Genomic DNA, 19921 nt, shown 5'->3' on the forward strand with positions numbered 1-19921 from the left:
ACCTATTATGTACGGAAATTAAAAAGAAAACAGCAATTTAGCACATTTTAAAAGGATTTATTTTCGTGCTGTACACTTAACGGTAAAATGATAAGTTTTCTTTATTCTGTGGGTCAGTACGATTAAATGATACCCATGTTATATGCTTTTTTATAATTGTACAACTTAAAAAAAAATTCTAACTATTTTAACAAAATTAGTATGTTTGAAATTGCCCTATTTTGACAACCTTGACCGGGCTTATTTTTTGAGCAGTGATCGGTTGTATTTATCTGGACCACTTTTGCCTATATTTTACTTTTAATCACTTTTCATAAAAAAAATTTCACAATAAAATTTAACAAAAAAAAGAAGCAATTTTTTTTTTTTTTTTTTTTTTAACATTTACACCGTTCACCATAAGGAACAGTTAACATTATATTTTGATAGTTCGGATATTTACGCACGAGGCAATACCAAATATGTTTATTAATTTATTTTTGATCATCCATTTTAAGTGCCGGACTGCTGCAGATGCCATGATCTGTATTGATCACGGCATCTGAGGGGTTAATGGTGGACATCAGCGTGGTCGCTGATGTCCGCCGTTACCGGCGGGTCCCTGGCTGCAGATAGCAGTCGGGACCATCCGTGCATGATGCGAGCACCGATCCGGTGCTCGCAGTCATGTACATAACGTAAATGTACGTCATGGTGCGTTAAATCCCACCGCACAATGACGTACATTTAGGTCCGATCTTATTAAGGGATTAATGTTGTAGAGAAAAATAAAACTATGTATCTGAAAGCTACAGTTACAGATTTTGCTTGAATACATATCAAAATCTGTAACAAATGCACATTTAGGTGTGTTCACATGCAGCAGATGTGTTGCAGAAATTTTTGCAACAATCCCCGTCCGCTACAGTGCTATGATTACATATTGCAGATTTTCTGCACGTGAATCCGAAACATATCTGTGCCATATGAACATACCCTAAAAGTATTCTAGTTTTACAAATAATTCCTATTCTTTGAATAATGAAAAATTACACACATTTCCCATATGCTTTTTATAATTATTCCTCATGGTTTACAAGATCTCTGCTTGCCGTGTAGAACGGAATCATACTTTTCAAACACAATCTGATCATCTAGAAAATGTGGCAACATTATATTCCTGAATGCCTTTGTTTTTTTAATGCTACAGTGACCCAGAGGATCACTTTATGTTCTTTTTACCTGCTTTCTCCTGTGTCCCAGCTTCTTGTTCTCCATCCTGAAAAACAAAATGAAGACAAATACAATAGCTGGAGCTGTATAAACAACATCCACATCTGAACACTAAAACCATGGAGAGCACCATCTATGGGGGGAGTGCAAGTTTACATGAAACGACTAGAACAGTGTTTCCCAACCGGGGTGCCTCCAGCTGTTGCAAAACTACAACTTCCAGCATGCCCGGACAGCCGAAGGCAGTCCGGGCATGCTGGAAGTTGTAGTTTTGCAACAGCTGGAGGCACCCTGGTTGGAAAAAACACTTGACTAGAACAATACTTGTATTTCCTAAACAGCTGCAATATACCAAATGTGGTTCCATTATCACAAGTATTTCAGCTCAATATGGAAGATAAAAAAAACAAAACAAAAAAATATAAAAAATTAAATTTAAAAAAAAAATTGTAATTTAATAGAAAAAAAAAAAATCTTTTGGGGGACGTGCGTTGATTTTGCATGTGATCTTTTTTTCGTGCTGTGGCTGAACATCCACATCCCACTCAACCACAGTTTTAAGTGTCTAATCACACGGCAGAATTTCACTTGCGGAATTTCGCCTCAAATTAAAGCCTATAGAATTCTATGGAATTCCGCACTCACATTCACACTTTTGAATTTCTGCTTGCGGAATTCCTCAAGCGGAAATACAGAAGTGTGAATGGGAGTGCGGAATCCCATAGAAGCCTTTAATTTGGAGGCGGAATTCCGCAAGTGGAATTCCACAAGCGGAAATTCTGCAGTGTGAATAGACCCTTAAAGGCATCAGCTGTAGCCCTGACCATTGACCTAAAGAACTTACATTCATTGTACTCTGGTCCGGTTCCTCAGAATTGCCACCTGGAAGAAATAACAGAGCTTTTAAACCCTATGACCATCTTACATCATGAATATGTTTTCAAGTTTTTGGCAAGTTTTTAAGGGGTTGTCCAGGATTAGAAAGACCTGCTTCTCTTTTTGCAAAAACAGCACCAATCCTGTCAACAGGTTGTGTCTGCCATAATGGAGCCTGGAGACTGTCTCCATAATGGTATATGCTAAAGGCTGTCCAGGCATGCTGGGAGTTGTAGTTTTGGAACAGCTGGAGAAACACTGGAAAACACTGCACTAATGTTTTACGAAAAAGGAATATAGTGCAGCACCGTGCACAAATTATTTTTATTTTTTTAAACTTTCATTTTGAATAGTTTACCAAGAACCCATTCTCCCTGTGCCCCACCCTATATAACTCTGCATTTGTAGATGGAGCCTCCTGCTCCGATTTCATAGCACCCGTCTCTAGTGCGAGACGCAGCGTAATGTGATTCTACACCGTTGGGTGCTATGGAGCCTTTGATTAAAAATTGTGCATATTAATTTTTTCATAAAAGTCAATAAAAACACTGGAGCTACACATTAAGGGGTTAGACCCACCTCTTACCTGCAATGCATACTGATATTACACCAATCTGGGATGTTGACCCCTTCTCTGCCCTATACCATCAGTGATGCTGTATTAAAGAGGTATTCCAGTGGAAAACTATTTTTTTTTAGAATCACCTGGTGCCAGGAAGTTCCAGTGGGATCAAAAAAAAAAAAGGAGATTTTTGTTTACTTACCGTAAAATCTCTTTCTCGGAGGATCCATTGGGGGGGACAGACCGTGGGTGTATGCTGCTGTCTCTAAGAGGTGTGACATTATGGTAATAAAAGTCGGCTCCTCCCAGCAGGATATACCCGCCTTCAGGCCCTGAGCTAATCAGTTTAAGTTCCAGAGCAATAGGAGGAGACCAACAGGTCAAGAAAAAACCCAAACTGTCCGAGAACCAGAAGAAAAAAACTTAACCGAACACACCCTCGGACAGAGAACCAAAAGGAAACCCCAAAAAGGGCGGGAGCTGTGTCCCCCAATGGATCCTCCGAGAAAGAGATTTTACGGTAAGTAAACAAAAATCTCCTTTTCTCTATCAGCTCCATTGGGGGACACAGACCGTGGGACATACCAAAGCTGTCCCACTGCCGCCTGCAACACTTTACGACCCAGACTAGCATCAGCCGATGCGAAGGTATGAACTCTGTAGAACCTCGAGAAGGTGTGCAAAGACGACCAGGTAGCCGCCTTGCAAATCTGCGAGGCCGAGGCCCTATTCTGGAGAGCCCAGGATGCCCCAACAGAACGGGTAGAATGAGCCACAATCCTGAAAGGAGGAATCTTACCCTTACAGCGATAGGCTTTCGAAATGGCTACCGAATCCACCGAGAAATGGTGGCCTTGGAAGCAGGTTGTCCCTTACGACGACCTTCCATAAGGACGAAAAAGGAATCACACTGACGAAACGAAGAAGTGATGGAGAGATAAGACCGAACAGCCAGAACTACATCCAGCTTGTGTAGTAAGCGCTCCTTAGGATGAGAAGGAGCAGGACAAAAAGACGGGAGGACGATGTCCTCATTGAGATGAAAGGCCGAAACCACCTTAGGCAAAAAGGAAGGGTATGGCCGGAAAAAACAACCTTGTCCTGGTTTATCATCAGAAACGGAGAACAGCAGGAGAGCGCTGCCAGTTCAGACACCCTCCGGATGGAAGTGATAGCAACAAGAAACGCCACTTTCCAAGAAAGAAGGAGGAGAGACACCTCTCTAAGGGGCTCAAAGGGTTCACCCTGGAGGGCACTCAGAACCAAATTCAAGTCCCAAGGGGGAGAGGGTGACCGATAAGGAGGAACAGCATGCGCCACTCCTTGAAGGAAGGTCCGGACATGAGAATTAGAAGCCAGGGGCCGCTGGAAGAGAATAGCAAGGGCCGAAACCTGACCTTTAAGTGAACTGAGAGACAACGCCAGTTCCAACCCCGACTGGAAAAAGGAGAGAAGACAGGGAACCGAGAAGGTTACCGGGGATAAGTCCTGAGCTTCACACCAACGAAAATAAGACAGCCATGTACGGTGGTAAATTCTTGCGGAGGAGGGCTTACAAGCCCTGAGCATGGTGTGAATGACTTGGGAAGAGAACCAGCGGGCCCTCAAAACCGCCGTCTCAACTGCCACGCCATCAAATGCAGCGACTGTAAATTGGGGTGGCAAGGAGGACCGTGAGAGAGCAGGTCCGGACGGAGTGGAAGGCGCAGTGGAGCGTCGTCCAGGAGCCTGACTTAGTCGGCGTACCACGACCTTCAGGGCCAATGTGGAGCTACCAGAATGGCGGGGGACGTCCTCTGTTTTTAGCTTCCTCAGCACCCTGGGAAGGAGCGGAAGAGGAGGGAACAGATAGGGTAGGGCAAACCCCACCCAAGGAATCACTAGGGCGTCCACGGCCAGAGCCTGAGGGTCCCGGGACTTGGACACAAAAGGAAGGATATTCCGATTTTGCCGGGACGCGAAGAAGTCCACGTCCGGAATACCCCAGAGGTCGCAGAGTTGCGTGAAGACCTCTGGATGTAGAGAACACTCGCCGGGGTCGCGTGAGGACCGACTGAGGAAGTCCGCTTCCCAGTTGAGCACTCCCGGAATGTGAATCGCCGAAATGGCCGGAACCTTGCTTTCCGCCCAGGTGAGAATCTTGGTCACATTGGCCATGGCTGCGAGTGCCGCCTTGTCGATTTATGTACGCCACGGCCGTGGCGTTGTCCGACTGGATGCGGTCAATACGGGACTCCCAATGAAGAAGACAAAGAAGAAACGCCCGTAATTCCAATATGCTTGTTTATCGGAAGAAGGGTCTCCCAGGGAGAACAGAGTCCCTGAACAGTCCAATCCCTGAACACGCCGCCCCAGCCCGACAGGCTGGCAACCGTTGTAACTACCTGCCAGTGAAGGGGAAGAAATGACCGCCCTTGGAGAAGAAGGGGGGAGCGGAGCCACCAGAGCAGAGACTGACAGACCCTGCGAGGGAGAACAATCTGACAATCGAGGGATAGAGGAGACCTGTTCCATAGAGAGAGAATTGCCAGTTGAAGTGGGCGGTAATGAAACTGGGCAAAGGGTACGGCCACCATAGTTGCCACCATTCGACCCAGGACTTGCATACAAGTGCGGATGGGGACTGAGACCTGGGTCCGAAGGGAGCGGACCCCCGACAGAAGCGCCAGACGTTTTTCCGGCGGGAGGCAAATTCGGGCAGAGGCCGTGACGAATCGAAGTCCCAAGAAGGTTAGAGACTGGGTAGGATGGAGGACTGACTTGCCCCGGTTGACCATCCACCCGAAGCGATCCAGAGTGTGGAGAGTGACGTCCAGATTCTCCAGAGTCTGGGCTCTGGTTGGAGCCTTGATAAGAAGGTGGTCCAGGTAGGGTATCACCGAGATTCCCCTCGACTGTAACAGGCCCATCACTGGCGCAAGGATCTTGTAAAGACCCGGGGAGCCGTGGCTAGACCAAAAGGGGAGGGCTATGAATTGAAAATGCCCCTCCGCAACCACAAAGCAGAGGTACCGATGATGGCCTGGAAATATTGGCACATGGAGGTAGGCATCCTTGATGTCCACCGAGGAAAGGAACTCCCCTTGTTCCAGGGACACCACCACCGAACGGAGAGATTCCATTCGGAAGTGGCGAATAAGAAGATGACGGTTGAGACGCTTGAGGTCTAGGATTGGTAGCACAGAACCGTCCTTCTTGGGAACCACAAAAAGATTGGAATAGAAACCCTGAAACCGTTCCCCTGGAGGAACGGCAACGATAACCCCCTGGAGAAGCAGAAACTGGAGAGCTGCTCGAAATTGCTTCGCCAGAGAAGGAGACCGGGGGGCCCGGGATCGAAAAAAGCGATCCCTCGGAAGGGAGGCGAATTCAATTCGGTAACCGTTGGACACCACGTCCCTGACCCAAGAGTCCAGATGTCTCGAAAAAGTAAGAGACGACCTCCCACCAGAGAAGAAACATGGGTGGGGGCCTCACTTCATGCAGAAGTGGGTTTGCGGTTGCCTGATTTCGGCGCAAAACGGCCGGACCGGTTGGAGTTCGACTTCCAAGAGGGGCATGCTCGGAACGAGGGAGCCTTCTTCTCCCGCGAGGGCGCCTGCCCGGACCCTTTGCTGGAGCCAGAGGTCCGAAAGGAAAAGGACTTCCTTTGGGAAGTAGGGCGAGCCTTATTTTGAGGTAACAAGGAACTCTTACCTCCCGTTGCCTAGATAATCTCATCAAGGCGTTTGCCAAAAATACGGCCGCCCGTAAAAGGAAGCTCAGTGAGAGACATTTTGGAAGCGGCATTCGCATTCCAAGCTTTAAGCCACATAGAGGGGCGGAGAGCAGCTAGGTGACCCACAGCAAAGGCAGAACAACGGGCTGACTGCATGGAAGCTGTGCACAGGAAGTCCCCAGCTTTAGAGCATTGGAGAGCCAGAGCAGATAGATCCTCTGGGGGGGATCGCGCTAAGATATCCTGGTGGAGCTTTTGGCACCACTCCGACAGGGCCTTGGACACCCATGTCGAGGCGAAGATGGGAAGAAGAGAAGAGCCAGCTGCTTCAGAGGCAAACTTCGCTAAAGATTCTACCTTCTTGTCCGTGGGATCCTTGAAGGTGGCAGCATCTGCCAGAAGCAGTGTAGTCACCTTAGAGATCCGGGAGATTGGTGGATCCACTGAGGGAGGGGAAACCACCTTAGTGACAAGGTCCTTGTTAAATGGATAACGTTCTTGAATCGTCTTGATTCCCGGGAACCTCTTGTCTGGATGTTTCCATGCAGATTCCAGAATGTCGTCAAAGTCAGTGTGAGAGCTGAACCTTTGAGGTGCTGGCTAAGCAGGATGAAAGGATACTCCTGGAGGGACATCCGAAGATCCTGGGTCCTCTAAGTGAAAGGTGTCTCTTATGGCTGTCACTAATGAGTTCACCGTTTCAATTGAGTCCGAGCGGTCCTCTGAGTCAGATGCCGGCTCGGAAGCCTCGTCCACCAGGAGAATGTGAACGAGTAGAGGCAGTCCTGGAGGGGGGGGCGACCCTGACCGGGTACGCGGCTCTGGCGTGGCAGAGCGGTGGCTCCGAGAACGTCCTCTGGAGGAGAGACGTTTGTGCCCAGATGACAGGGGGGGCGGGACCCACGAGGGGAACGCTCACGTCTATCTGAAGACTCAATGGAAGAGTCAGACGAGGCACCCCTAGGATGCTTGTGAGAGCGTGAAGTATGTGGAGACGAGGAGCGGGCCCTCTCAGAGGCCCTGCGCAGGGAAGACCCCTTCAAGGCGGACACCACTTCCCGGGAGGCCTCAGCCACCGAACGGGAGACTTGGGTCAAGTCAGCCATATACTGGGTCAGGGAAGAAACCAAGGCTGGTGGAGCGGCTGAACCCACCGGAACCGAAAGGGCATCAGGGAGTACCAGGGGGTCTGGGGGAGCAGTGGAGCAGGCAGAGCAAGTCGGCTCGGTAGAGCCAGGCATCTTGGTACTACAGTGCTTACAGACAAAATAAGTCACTGACGTTCCAGGTTTCTGTTTAGAGGGAGGAACAGCTGTGGGTACAGACATTATGAGAAAAAAAAGACAGGAACTTTCTCACCCTAGTCTGTGTCCCCTGGCAGCTGCAGTGAGGAGAACGGCTCCATGCAGATAGTGTGAGAAACAGGCGTGCCAATAGTAGAGGGGGGCGTGTCTGAAGCAGAGACACTAATTGGATCCCTTCTGACTGAAAAATCGCACCCACGGCGCTGATTGGAGGCTACTTCGCGCCGCTGAAGAGCTCCGACAGCCCTGTGGGCGGAGCTAAAGACAGGCCAAGAAGAAGCTGTAATGGCGCCCGCTCCTTGTCCAGAGCGCACATGTCAGCCGCATATGCGCTCGGGGGAACAGAGCGGGCGGCAAATACGCCAGCAGAGACTGCCGGAGAAAATGAAAGTAAGCCGGCGCAGAGTGCGCCCGGCCTGTACCAGCGCCGCGGCTGTCAGCCGCATATTAAGCGCTGCGGTCGTAGTCACAGTAACCACACACACACACAGTGAAAACAGAGTACGTGCCCCCTCAGATGCCACTGCTCCCCCAGAATAAAAGTCCAGCCCCAGTATAAGCCAGCCCCATAACCTGAAAAGGTGGGCCAAAAACAGGGGGTCTCCAGAGGTTGCAAGCATCACGCCTGGCTGCTGTGCGCGAGCGAGGCGATCAGGGAAATAGGGGGACCCGGACCCATGAGGTACACACCCAGGCGCTGACCGTGGGCGAGGGGGGGTTAACAGCGCATATACGCAATGTCTGTGCCCCCTTACTCGCAATGGGGAAACAGGGAACCTGAGTCCCTGAGTCCCCACCTGAAAACAGAAAAGAAAAAGGAATAAAAAATAAAAAAAACTAACACGTCCCTATACTAGGAAAACAAAAAAAAAAAATCAGAAGACCTGGTCTGGAGAATTCCAGACCATGTCCACCTCCTTCAGACACTAAGCTTAAACTGATTAGCTCAGGGCCTGAAGGTGGGTATATCCTGCTGGGAGGAGCCGACTTTTTTTTTTTATTACCATAGTGTCACACCTCCTAGAGACAGCAGCATACACCCACGGTCTGTGTCCCCCAATGGAGCCGATAGACAAAATTCAATTCAACTGGTGCCATAAAGTTAAACAGATTTGTAAATGACTTCTATACAAAAAATCTTAATCCTCCCAGTACTTATCAGCTGCTGTATGCTCCACAGGAAGTTGAGTCTTTTTCAGTCTTCCCACAGTGCTCTCTGCTGATAACTCTGTCCACGTCAGGAATTGTCCAGAGCAGGATAGGTTTGCTATGGGGATTTCCTCCTACTCTGGACAGTTCCTAAAATGGACAGAGGTGTTAGCAGAGAGCACTGTGGTTAGACAGAAAAGAACCACTCAACTTCCTCTGTAGTAAACAGCAGCTGATAAGTACTGGAAGGATTAAGATCTTTTTAAACAGAAGTAATTTACAAATCTGTTTAACTATCTGGAGCCAGTTGATATGAAAAAAAAAGTGTTTTCCACTGGAGTACCCCTTTAAACATATTTGTACATTCCGTAAATTTAATTTAAAAAAAGAACATACAAAGCAGCAAAGTGGCTAAAACACAGACATTCATATGTAGAGAATGTAAAGTGACAGGACCAGAACAAATCTCAGGAACTGGGAGGCATGGGTTCTTACACTATTAAAGGAGTACTCCATTGGAAAACATTTATTTTTTTAATCAACTAGTGCCAGAATGTTAAACAGATTTGTAAATTACTTCTATTAAAAAATAGTTATCCTCCAGGTACTTAGCTGCTGTTTATTAAAGAGGAAGTTAATTTCTTTTTGGATTTCTTTTCTGCCTGTCCACAGTGCTCTCTACTGACACCTCTGTCCTTGTCATGAACTGTCCAGAGCAGGAGAAAATACCCATAGAAAATATATGCTGCTCTGGACAGTTCCTGACATGGACAGAGGTGTCCGCAGAGAGCACTGTGGTCAGACAGAAAAGAAATCCAAAAAGAAAAGAACTTCCTCTGTAGTATACAGCAGCTGATAAGTACTGAAAGGATTAATATTTTTTAATAGAAGCCTTTGGCTGTCCGGGCATGCTGGGAGTTGTAGTTTTGCAACAGCTGGAGGCACCCTAGTTGTGAAACACAGCCACAGAGTGACACCTGTCAGGCACAGCTGTCACCTGTTGGTGATTATGCAGTCACAACCACACAATAATAATGTTCTGTCATGTTAGATTTCAAAGCTATCCTTTTCTATCCTTACAGGAAATGCTGATCCCTACTCTGAGGTTCCAAGTCAGATGTTTACCAGCATACCCACCACAACACGCTCAACCTTGTATATGATCCCTCCAATACCCATTGTTAGTCTTTGACCCCTGGGTAAATTTCCACCTCACCTCCCTCTGATCCCGGCTCCTCAGACTTGCTGTTCTCTGCTGAAGTCTTCATCTTTTTCTCAGGAGGCTGTCCTCCGTCAGATGTTTTATTCTGTTTTCCCTTAAGGGAAAAAAGGAGAAAGTCAAAAGAAACATGTAGTAGTGCACCAGTGACACTCCTTTAAAAGAGGTACTCCGGTGGAATTTTTTTTTTAAATCAACTGGTGCTAGAAAGTTTAACAGATTTTTAATATACTTGTATTAAATCTTAATCATTCCAGTACTTCTCACCTTCTGTATGCTCCACAGGAAGTTATTTTCTTTTTGAATTTATTTTCTGTCTGACCACAGTGTTCTGAGCACTGTGCTTAGACAGAAAATAAATTCAAAAATAACTTCCTGTGGAGCACACAGAAGGTGATAAGTACGAAGGATTAAGATTTTTTTAATAGAAGTAATTTACAAATCTATTTAACTTTCTGGCACCAGTTGATTTAAAAATAAAAAAAATAAAAAATAAAGGTTTTCCAGCAGAGTACCCCTTTAAATTTCTATTGCATTGTTTCCCAACCAGGGTGCCTCCTGCTGTTACAAAACTACTACTCCCAGCATGCCTGGACAGCCAAAAGGCATGCTCAGGCATGCTGGGGGGGGGGGTTGTAGTTTTGCGACAGCTGGAGGCACCCTGGTTGGGAAACACTAGTCTATAGGGCTGATGAAGTCAGCAGAGTACAGTGCTCAGCTGTTTTCCCCAGCCCCACTGACTTTGAATAAAGTGGCAGTATGTAGGAGAAAAAAAAAATTTGTATGTTTGCTTTTTGGCTGTAAAATTTACAGATTTTTTTTTTGGTCCGACTATTGAGACTCCTCTGATTCCCTCTGTAATACTTAAGTATTGCATTGTATTGTGCTTTACAGTATTAAAGGATTACTCCGCCCCTAGACATCTTATCCCCTATCCAAAGGATAGGGGATAAGATGTGTGATCGCAGGGGTCCCGCCGCTGGGGACCCAGCGATCTCTGCTGCGGCACCCCAGACATCTGGTGCACAAAGCGAACTTCGCTCCATGCCGAATGACTGGCAATGCGGAGTGGAGGCCCCGCTTGTGACGTCACGACCACGCATCCCCTCCCATAGACTTCAATTTAGGGGGCGTGGTGATAACCGTGATGTCACAAGCCTCCAGCGCAGCGCCCGACGCTCTCCCGCGATCAGACATCTTATCCCCTATCCTTTGGATAGGGGATAAGATGTCAAAGGGCGAAGCCATCAATGGGTTTACAACCTAGGATTGTTAATACCCACTGTTGTCCCATAATGATACTAAATATAATAATATAAAACAGGCAGTATTGGCCCTTCTTGGGCTGTATAGATCTGTATTACTCTGTGTGCCACAATCTGGTTTCTGTGACGAATCATATTCTCCCTTTGATGAATTGTTTCTAGTATAAAATCACATCATACGGTTAAACCATTTTTTTCATGTGTATTAATACAGATACAGCACTCACTTTCCTTTTGTATTGGATGTTGAACCCTCCCCCAAAGTAAAAGTTATCCACAAACGGCTTCAGTTGCTGGAATTGCTCCATATCTGAGATTGGTGGATGATTAGGATGTCTTGCACCTCTTGCAGGTCTAGATGGCCGAAAGTTACCCCTCAAGCCCCCTCTTGGGTCACCTCTCCCCCGTGGTGATGCATGATGAGGTGGACGCTGCTTTCTCTGTCCTCTATATCCTTGTTCAGGCTCAGAATAACTGTATCTGCTTCTTTCTTGTCGGTCATAGTAACTGCTAGAGAGAAAAAAAAAATAAGAATTATTCATGAATTGTCCCAGTGTTTTCTATTAAACCAAAATAGCAATTGCAGGATGACTGGATATTATCATTTATGCATATTTAAAAATAGTAATGTTACAGAAGATGTCTACCCTTGATGTGGTTCTTAGACAGATGCTGGTGTATGGCAACATCCCATCCTCACACAGCCAAATCTATAGGTATACTGACCTCAACAAACATTGGGCCTCAACCTGGTAAGACAAGCGGGGGGGGGGTCTATGGGGAAGTGGTCCTAGCTGTGCCACAGAGAACTCCTGTATACAGCGATACCTAGAGGTTGATACCTTTTTGCATGCTGTTTGGGATTGTCCTGCCATCACCTCCTTTTGGAGGGAGGGGATGGGGTTTTTGGCGGATAATATGGACTTCCCTTTTCTACTTACGCCTACGGTGTGCCTATTGTGAGTTACCAATTAAGTTATTTCTAGTTCACATAGACGCCTGCTGATTCGCTTTCTTTTATTCTGTGCTCAGAAGGTCGTAGTGATGTCCTGGAAGGAAGCCGGCCAGCTCAAAGAAATCATTCAGGATGTGGCTTTCATTTTATTTTTTTATTTTTTTTAATGAAGAACAGGAAGCTGATTGGTTGCTATGGGCGTTGGCTCCAGTTGTGGTTCTTACCTTCCTCTGTTCGGTCCATCATAGGGGGACATCCAAGGTTCTGGGTATAAGTCCCAACCATAACCATATCCTTTATGGGGAAAACAAAAGGGACAGAGACATGATTTAGTAAGCACAACTGCTTAAAGGGGGTTACCCCAAGAATAAAATATCCCGTATCCCCTATATCTAACTGATCAGGTGGATGGGAGGCATTGCGGCTACACTTATGCCCAGAGAGAGCTCATTGTAATCTCTATGGGGAGCTTTATCAAAACCTGTCCTGATGAAAAGTTGCTGAGTTGTTGCCCATAGCAACCAGATTGCTACTTTCATTTTTGAAAAGTCCTATGAAAAATGAAAGAAGCGATCTGATTGGTTGCTATGGGCAACTCAGCAACGTTTCCTCTGGACCGATTTTGATAAATCTCCCCCTATGTGACTTTCAAACATTCATAAGAGCTGAACTTTGCCCTGTTTGGATGTCCCATAGAAAGTGAAAGGAATGGTGGCAAAGCATATACCTGCCGATCCATTCAATTAAAAGGGGTAATCGAATGGAAAACATTTTTTTTTATATCAATTGGTTCCAAAAAGATACAACAGATTTATAAATTTCATATTTAAAAAAAATCTTAATTCTTCCAGTACTTATCAGCTGCTGTTATGATCCACAGGAAGTTCTTTTATTTTTGAATGTCTTTTCTGTCTGACCACAGTACTCTCTGCTGACACCTCTGTCCATTTTAGGAACTGTCCAGAGTACAAGCAAATCCCCATAGCAAACTTCTCCTGCTCTGGACAGTTACTAAAATGGACAGAGGTGTCAGCAGAGAGCACTGTGGTCAGGCAGAAAGAAAATTCAAAAAGAAAAGAACTTCCTGTGGATCATAACAGCAGCTGATAAGTACTGGAAGGATTAAGATTTTTAAATAGAAGTCATTTACAAATCTTTCTGTCGCCAGTTGACCCCTTTAAAGGACAACTGCAGCGGAATTACACTTATCCCCTACCCACAGGATAGGGGATAAGTGTTTGATCGCGGGGGGTTCGACCACTGGGACCCCCCTCGATCTCCCTAACGGGGCGCCGGCATTAGCGCCCATGGTGACGTAGCGTCGACCTAGAGGTCGACGGTGATGCCCCGTCTCCTCCCCGTCCCCATACAGTTCTACGGGGGATGCGGGGAGGCACGAACGCTGCCTGCCCCATAGAGATGTATGGAGGAGGCGTGCCGGCGCAACGTCATGCTGCGGCTGGCACGCCCTCTGCACGGGAGAGCCGCGGCCCCGTACAGGAGTTCGCCGGGGGCCCCAGCGTTCGGACCCCCCGCGTGCAAACACTTATCCCCTATCTTGAGGATAGGGGATAAGTGTTTGTACCGCTGCAGATGTCCTTTAAGGACCTCCGATCTAGAGATTCGTAGGGGTCCCATCAGTTTGGACCCAAATGAAACAGCTAGCTCAGTGTTTTCCAAACAGTGTTTCTCCAGCTGTTTTAAAACTACAACTCCCAGCATGCCCGGACAGCCTTTGGCTGTCCGGGCATGCTGGTAGTTGTAGTTTTAAAACAGCTGGAGACACACTGTTTGGAAAACACTGAGCTAAGTGTTGCATATCCTGTGGCGAGAGAATAACTTAATCAGAGGATAACCTGTTCATGTTAAAAACAGGGCCCTATTACAATTTTTGGCAGAATAGGTTAATATCCCGTGTGTAAGAGGGCCCAGCGATCAGCCGACAAATAAGTAAAAGCTTGCTCGGTGGCTGATCATGCCATTTTGATCTGCGTAAAGGGGTTATCCATTATTTGAAAAACAGAGCTAATTACTCCAAAATAAAAAAAATAAAAATAAAAAAACAGTACCACATCTGTCCCCAGGTCGTGTGTGGTATTGCAGCTTAGTTTCATAGAAGTGAGTGTAGCCAAGTTGTAGTAATACACACAACCTGGGGACAGACGTGGTGCTGTTTTTTTTGGAAGAAATTTGCTTTGTTTTTATATTTCTGGAAAACCCCTTTAAAAGGGGTTCTTCAGGAATCGAAAAACAGACCTAATTTCTTTCAAAGACCGCCCCCTGTCTATCTTCACTTGAATTCAATGGATCAGAGCTGCAGCACCACACTCAACCTGGAGACAGACAGGTAGCAGCCTTTGAAAGAAATTAACCTTGTTTTTAAATTCCTGGATAACCCTTTTAAAGGGGTAGTCCAGTGGTGAAAAACGTATCCCCTATCCTAAGGATAGGGAATAAGTTTGAGATCGCGGGGGGTCCGTCCGATGGGGCCCCCCACGATCTCTCTGTACGGGGGCCAGGTTCTCCGGCCAGACAGCGGGTGTGGACCACCGCACGAAGCGGCGGCCGACACGCCCCCTCAATACATTGCTATGGCAGATCGGGAGATTGCCGAAGGCAGCGCTCCGGCTCTGCCATAGAGTTGTATTGAGGGGGCGTGTCAGCTGTCGCTTCATGCGGTGGTCAACATGCCCCCTTACCGCAGGCTGTTGGGGCCCTGTACAGGAGATCGCGGGGGGCCCCAGCAGTCGGACCCCCCGAGATCTGCAACTTATCCCCTATCCTTAGTATAGGGAATACGTTGTTCACCACTGGACTACTCCTTTACAGGAAACCTCAATTAATCGAGCCTTGTTAGGGCTCTGCAAACAAGCGCCAATCCTTAGTTACAGCTTTTTTGGGGAAACTGGGTGACAACCAATTCCTGGCTGGGGAAGGTGATGCATCACTGCAAATTCAAACAGATATTCCTCTCATACATATACTACTTATCTATAAATGTCCTTGACATGTGAATCCCACCTCTAGAATCTACGTGTCTTTAAACAGTGTTTCCTGATCAAGGTGCTTCCAGCTAATGAAAAACTACAAGATTCAGAATGCCTGGACAGCCTTTACTGGGAGTTGTAGTTCTATAGCAGCTGGAAGCACCCTGGTTGCTTCTTTCTATTTAATTTTCCACTTTGAAAAAATGACCACTAGAGGTCTCCCTACCAGTCCTGGCCGCAAGACCTTTTTAAAGATTTCTGACTCATGCTGGAGTCCAAAATCTCAGACTGCAGCCGGGACACAGACAAGTTCAGCGCTGCTCCCTGCCTGGGAACCAGACACGCAGGAGCCAGCACTGTGCTCATAGCACAGCAGGGCATACTCCTGCATTAATGCATGCCCTCATTCATTTTACTATCTGAGCTTCCATCTTTCTTCTCTCTGCACATGCAGTTGTAAACAGAGGAGAAGATTCAGAGCTGCCAGCTGAGCTTGTCTGGGTCCTGGCTGCAGTCTGAGATTTAGGACCCCAGCATGAGTCAGAAATCTATAAAAAGGGCTTGTGGCCAAGACTGGTAGGGAGTACTCTTGTGGTCATTTTTTTAAGTGGAAAATTAAATAGAAAAAAAAATTTTTTAATAACATGCAATTGGAAAGTTATCTATACATTAAAGGACAACTGTAGTGGTACACATTTATATATGCCCAAGCCTCAAAAATAAACAAAATAAACTCATACATACCTTCCTACGAGCCCCCGTTGGTCCGGCACCGGCATCACGGTCCGGCAGTGCTGACGACATTCCACTTGCTGGGGACGGGGATGCCGCAGAGCGTATCACCAGCCGTAGCGATGTCCCGCCCCGGTCGGTGATAGGCTGAGCCCACCGTCATGTAAGGAGCTCTGGCCGGCTTCTTACATGACAGTGGGCTCAGCCTATCACAGGTCGGGCGGGACATCGCTACAGGACGGTTCTGCGGCGTCCCCGTCTCCAGGAAGTGGAATGACGTCAGCACTGCCGGACCGTGATGCCGATGCTGGACCAACGGGGGCTCGTAGGAAGGTATGTATGAGTTTATTTTGTTTATTTTTGAGGCTTGGGCATATATAAATGTGTACCACTACAGTTGTCCTTTAATATAAAATATATTTAAAAAAATATAATAATTGGGATGAAAGGTACCCTTTAAAATAGAACCTGTCACCAGATTTAACCCTGTATAACTGGTGGCAACATATTCTATAGGGTAAAATAAGGTTTCTTACCATATGCAGATGTCCTTCTGAGCATCCGCACTATACAGTAATGAGTCTCCCATGCCGTATGGTAATGAGGACAAAGTGACAGACGGGGCATGTGGAATCCGGAATTAGTCACAGAGCTATGTGATGTCACCGCTCTGCTCCTTGAAATCGTGAAGGGGCCCAGAAGAAGCAATTTCCCTGGGCAAGAGGCGGCTTCTGGGCCGTGCCCGGGCTGTCACTTACGCCAAATTGGGATTGAGTACAACCCCGAGCGCTGCGACTACTGGGGCCTTATTACCAAACGGTGCTGGACACTTTTAAAACTACTATCCTGCATTATCGTGGATGTTCAGGAGGACATCAGCCTATTGTACCCTATATAGTGTGCTGCCGCCTGTTATATAGGGTCAAATCTGGTGACAGGTTTCCTTTAATGGCATTGTTCTGCCCAATGTCATTGGAAATGAGGTGTGATCACAATGGGGGACATAGGGCAGTGTTTTCTGAACAGGGTGCCTCCAGCTGTTGCAAAACTACAACTCCCAGCATGCCCGGACAGCCTTTGGCTGTCCGGGCATGCTGGGAGTTGTAGTTTTGCAACAGCTCCTCCAGAAACCCGGCCATAGGAATAAGAAAAGTTGAGTATGGGGAAAATTTGGATGACAAACAAGGGGAATATAGAGGACTGCAGCCAATGTTTACATAACTATTAAACAACTACAACAAATCCTGACAAAGTACATCATGGGAATTGTAGTTTCGCACAGACCGGGCCCGCCGTCTCTTCTTCTTTCCTTATATCCGTCTCTGCCTCTCCCGTACATGTTGACGCTTCAATGTATGGCAAAATGGGTTTCTCTTTGCTTCCACGGGTAACTCCGCCCACACAGCGGCGCTATTGGCCGCTCTTCCCCTTCTCAAACGCTTATTGATCGCCTCTCAAACGGTTATTGGTCGCCGTTACTTGTCATTCATTTTTCTCTCTTATGATTGGCCACTATATGACTGCTCCCGCCTTTTCCGGCGCTGACTGCATCTTCTTCCGTTTACAGGAAACCCCGCCTCGCACTTAATCTGGCGGCCAATCAAATAGGTCGCTGGGGTAAGGATGATCATGTGATCAGTTGACCCTGTTTTACAGTGAGTTGATTGAAAGAAAGTTGTTTGTAAGAAAAAAAAAATATGGTTCGCCAGGGTGAACAGTCACTTGTTCGAAGACTAGGCATTTAGGCTGCATTCACACCACGTTTTTGCAATACAGTTCCCATATACGTTTTCAAAGTGAAAACTGCATGGAACTGTATTGAAAACCGTATGCCAAAAGATGCATCAGGTTGTGTCCGTTTTGCATCCTGTACAGGTTTGTCAGTTTTTTTTCCCCGTGCCCAAAACTGTAGTCTACCACGGTTTTTGGTCCGAGTGAAAAACTGTATTAGGGTGCATGCACAACACGTTTTGTACATACGGGTGCCGGATCCGGCGGGGGGAGGGGCAAACCGGGCGCTCCCGTACCCTGGCCGGATCAGCCCGTGACTCCATTTACTTTAATGATCCGACAGGAGTCAAACAGTGGCTGCGGTTGGCTCAGTTTTGGTTTTAGGTCCGGTCAGGAAACCGCATACGGGTCAAAACTGAGCCGACCGGTTTGCTCCTCCCCCGGCACCCGTATGTACAAAACGTGGTGTGAATGCACCCTTTTTAACCATGGGAGTCAATGGGAACCGTACAGAACAAAAAAAAATTAGTTGTTTAAAATAAAATAATAAATTCTCCCGAGGTTTATATAATACCGTGTTTTTTGGCTTTTTTTTTTTTTTGACCGAGCAGTTTTCATTTTAAGGTAGAAACACGGCACATGCATTTTTTTGCTATTGGACTTTTTTAATGCAGGTCAGAAATGCATAAAAAAAATTTAATAAAGCATCTTAGGGTTGGTTCACATTAGAGATGAGTGAACTTACAGTAAATTCGATTCGTCACAAACTTCTCGGCTCGGCAGTTGATGCCTAATCCTGCATAAATTAGTTCAGCTTTCCGGTGCTCCGGTGGGCTGGAAAAGGTGGATACAGTCCTAGGAGTGTATCCACCTTTTACAGCCCACGGGAGCACCTGAAGGCTGAACTAATTTATGCAGGATAAAGTCATCAACTGCCGAGCCGAGAAGTTCGTGACGAATCGAATTTACTGTAAGTTCGCTCATCTCTAGTTCACATGTATACCACAGCAGTATGTCGGGAGATACATTTAAATACTACCTAAACCTTTGCTTTGGTACATACCCAGTGGGTATATTCGCATGGCGGAGTTTCCGTGTGAAGTTTTGGCGGAAATTCTGCCGACAAAATCCTGCTAATTTACTGCCTCTTGTTTTTGATTGGGATTCCACAGTCCCATTCATACAGCGGAGTCTCCACAGCGGGCATTCCGCTTTGCACAAAAATATAAGACCAGTGTTATATTTTGCGTAATTCCGCAGCAGAATCTCATTGAAGTTAATGGGGCTTAAATTTTGGCCGAAATCTGTGTTCTGAGAACACAGAAAAACCGCCAGAATTACACAATTCCGTTGAGTAAACTTTGCTGAACGGAATTTCTGCGGAAATTCCACCATGTGAACATACCCATAGACCTCCATTATGTAAAAGTAGCAAAAAGTATGTCAGTTTGGACCTGTATTTGTCCCCTATACGTTTGCGCGTATTTTATAAAATTATTTTTTTTTTGCAGGATAGAAAGCTTCTGCACTTTTTTTTGTATACCACAAAAAACCGTAAGCTGTGGTATACACTTTTTTTCTCCCTATGGAAGTATATTCGTTTCTTGCTTTTTTGCGGTATGATGTGATATACTTGTTGTTGTTGTTGCACGGTGGAAATTCCTATAGACTTCCATTATGTAAAAGTAGCCAAAAAGTATGTCAGTTTGGACCTGTATTTGTCCCCTGTACGTTTGTGCGTATTTTTTATTATTATTATTTATTTATTTAATTTTTTTGCGGGATAGAAAGCTTCTGCACTTTTTTCTATACCACAAAAAAAACGTAAGCTGTGGTATACACTTTTTTCTCCCTATAGAAGTATATTAGTTTCTTGCTGTATTACGTGGTGTACTTATTGTTGTTGCATTACAGTTTTTACATAGTTTAACATTAGGGATCGACTGATTAACGGTTTGGCCGATATTATCGGCCAAAATTCACGATTTTGGACATTATCGGTATCGGCAATTACCTTGCCGATAATCCGATTATGCTCCGCCCCCACACCACCCCCACCGCACCCCCCACCACCGCACCATGCCTATTTCAAAGACTGTATGATGATTCTGTCTGTAATAAAATATTTTAAGTGGACTGTACAACACAACAGACCACTCTTCTGTGTTGTACAGTCCACTTAAAGGAGATCTCCGGCGAAAATTAACGCAT

General features: G+C 46.3%; 1 protein-coding gene across 4 annotated transcripts in view; it reads right to left on the bottom strand.

Annotated features, from left to right (window-relative positions):
- Positions 1-17501, bottom strand: part of LOC130367885 (A-kinase anchor protein 8-like) — a 34541-nt gene extending 17040 nt beyond the window's left edge. The window contains exons 1-6 of one of the 4 annotated variants that reach the window (XM_056570845.1): positions 17264-17501; positions 12485-12554; positions 11533-11812; positions 10038-10137; positions 2057-2094; positions 1222-1258 (exon numbers count right to left, since the gene is read on the bottom strand). In XM_056570845.1, coding sequence (XP_056426820.1) covers positions 1222-1258; positions 2057-2094; positions 10038-10137; positions 11533-11812; positions 12485-12554; positions 17264-17318 — 580 coding nt within the window. In that variant the 5' untranslated portion in view covers positions 17319-17501. Of the gene's footprint in view, positions 1-1221; positions 1259-2056; positions 2095-10037; positions 10138-11532; positions 11816-12484; positions 12555-17235 lie in introns of all 4 variants that reach the window. The other 3 variants (XM_056570844.1, XM_056570846.1, XM_056570847.1) reach the window with 3 other exon arrangements.
- Positions 17502-19921: the final 2420 nt, after the last annotated feature.

The sequence above is a fragment of the Hyla sarda genome, chromosome 4 (assembly GCF_029499605.1).
Source record: "Hyla sarda isolate aHylSar1 chromosome 4, aHylSar1.hap1, whole genome shotgun sequence".
Classification (NCBI taxonomy): domain Eukaryota; kingdom Metazoa; phylum Chordata; class Amphibia; order Anura; family Hylidae; genus Hyla; species Hyla sarda.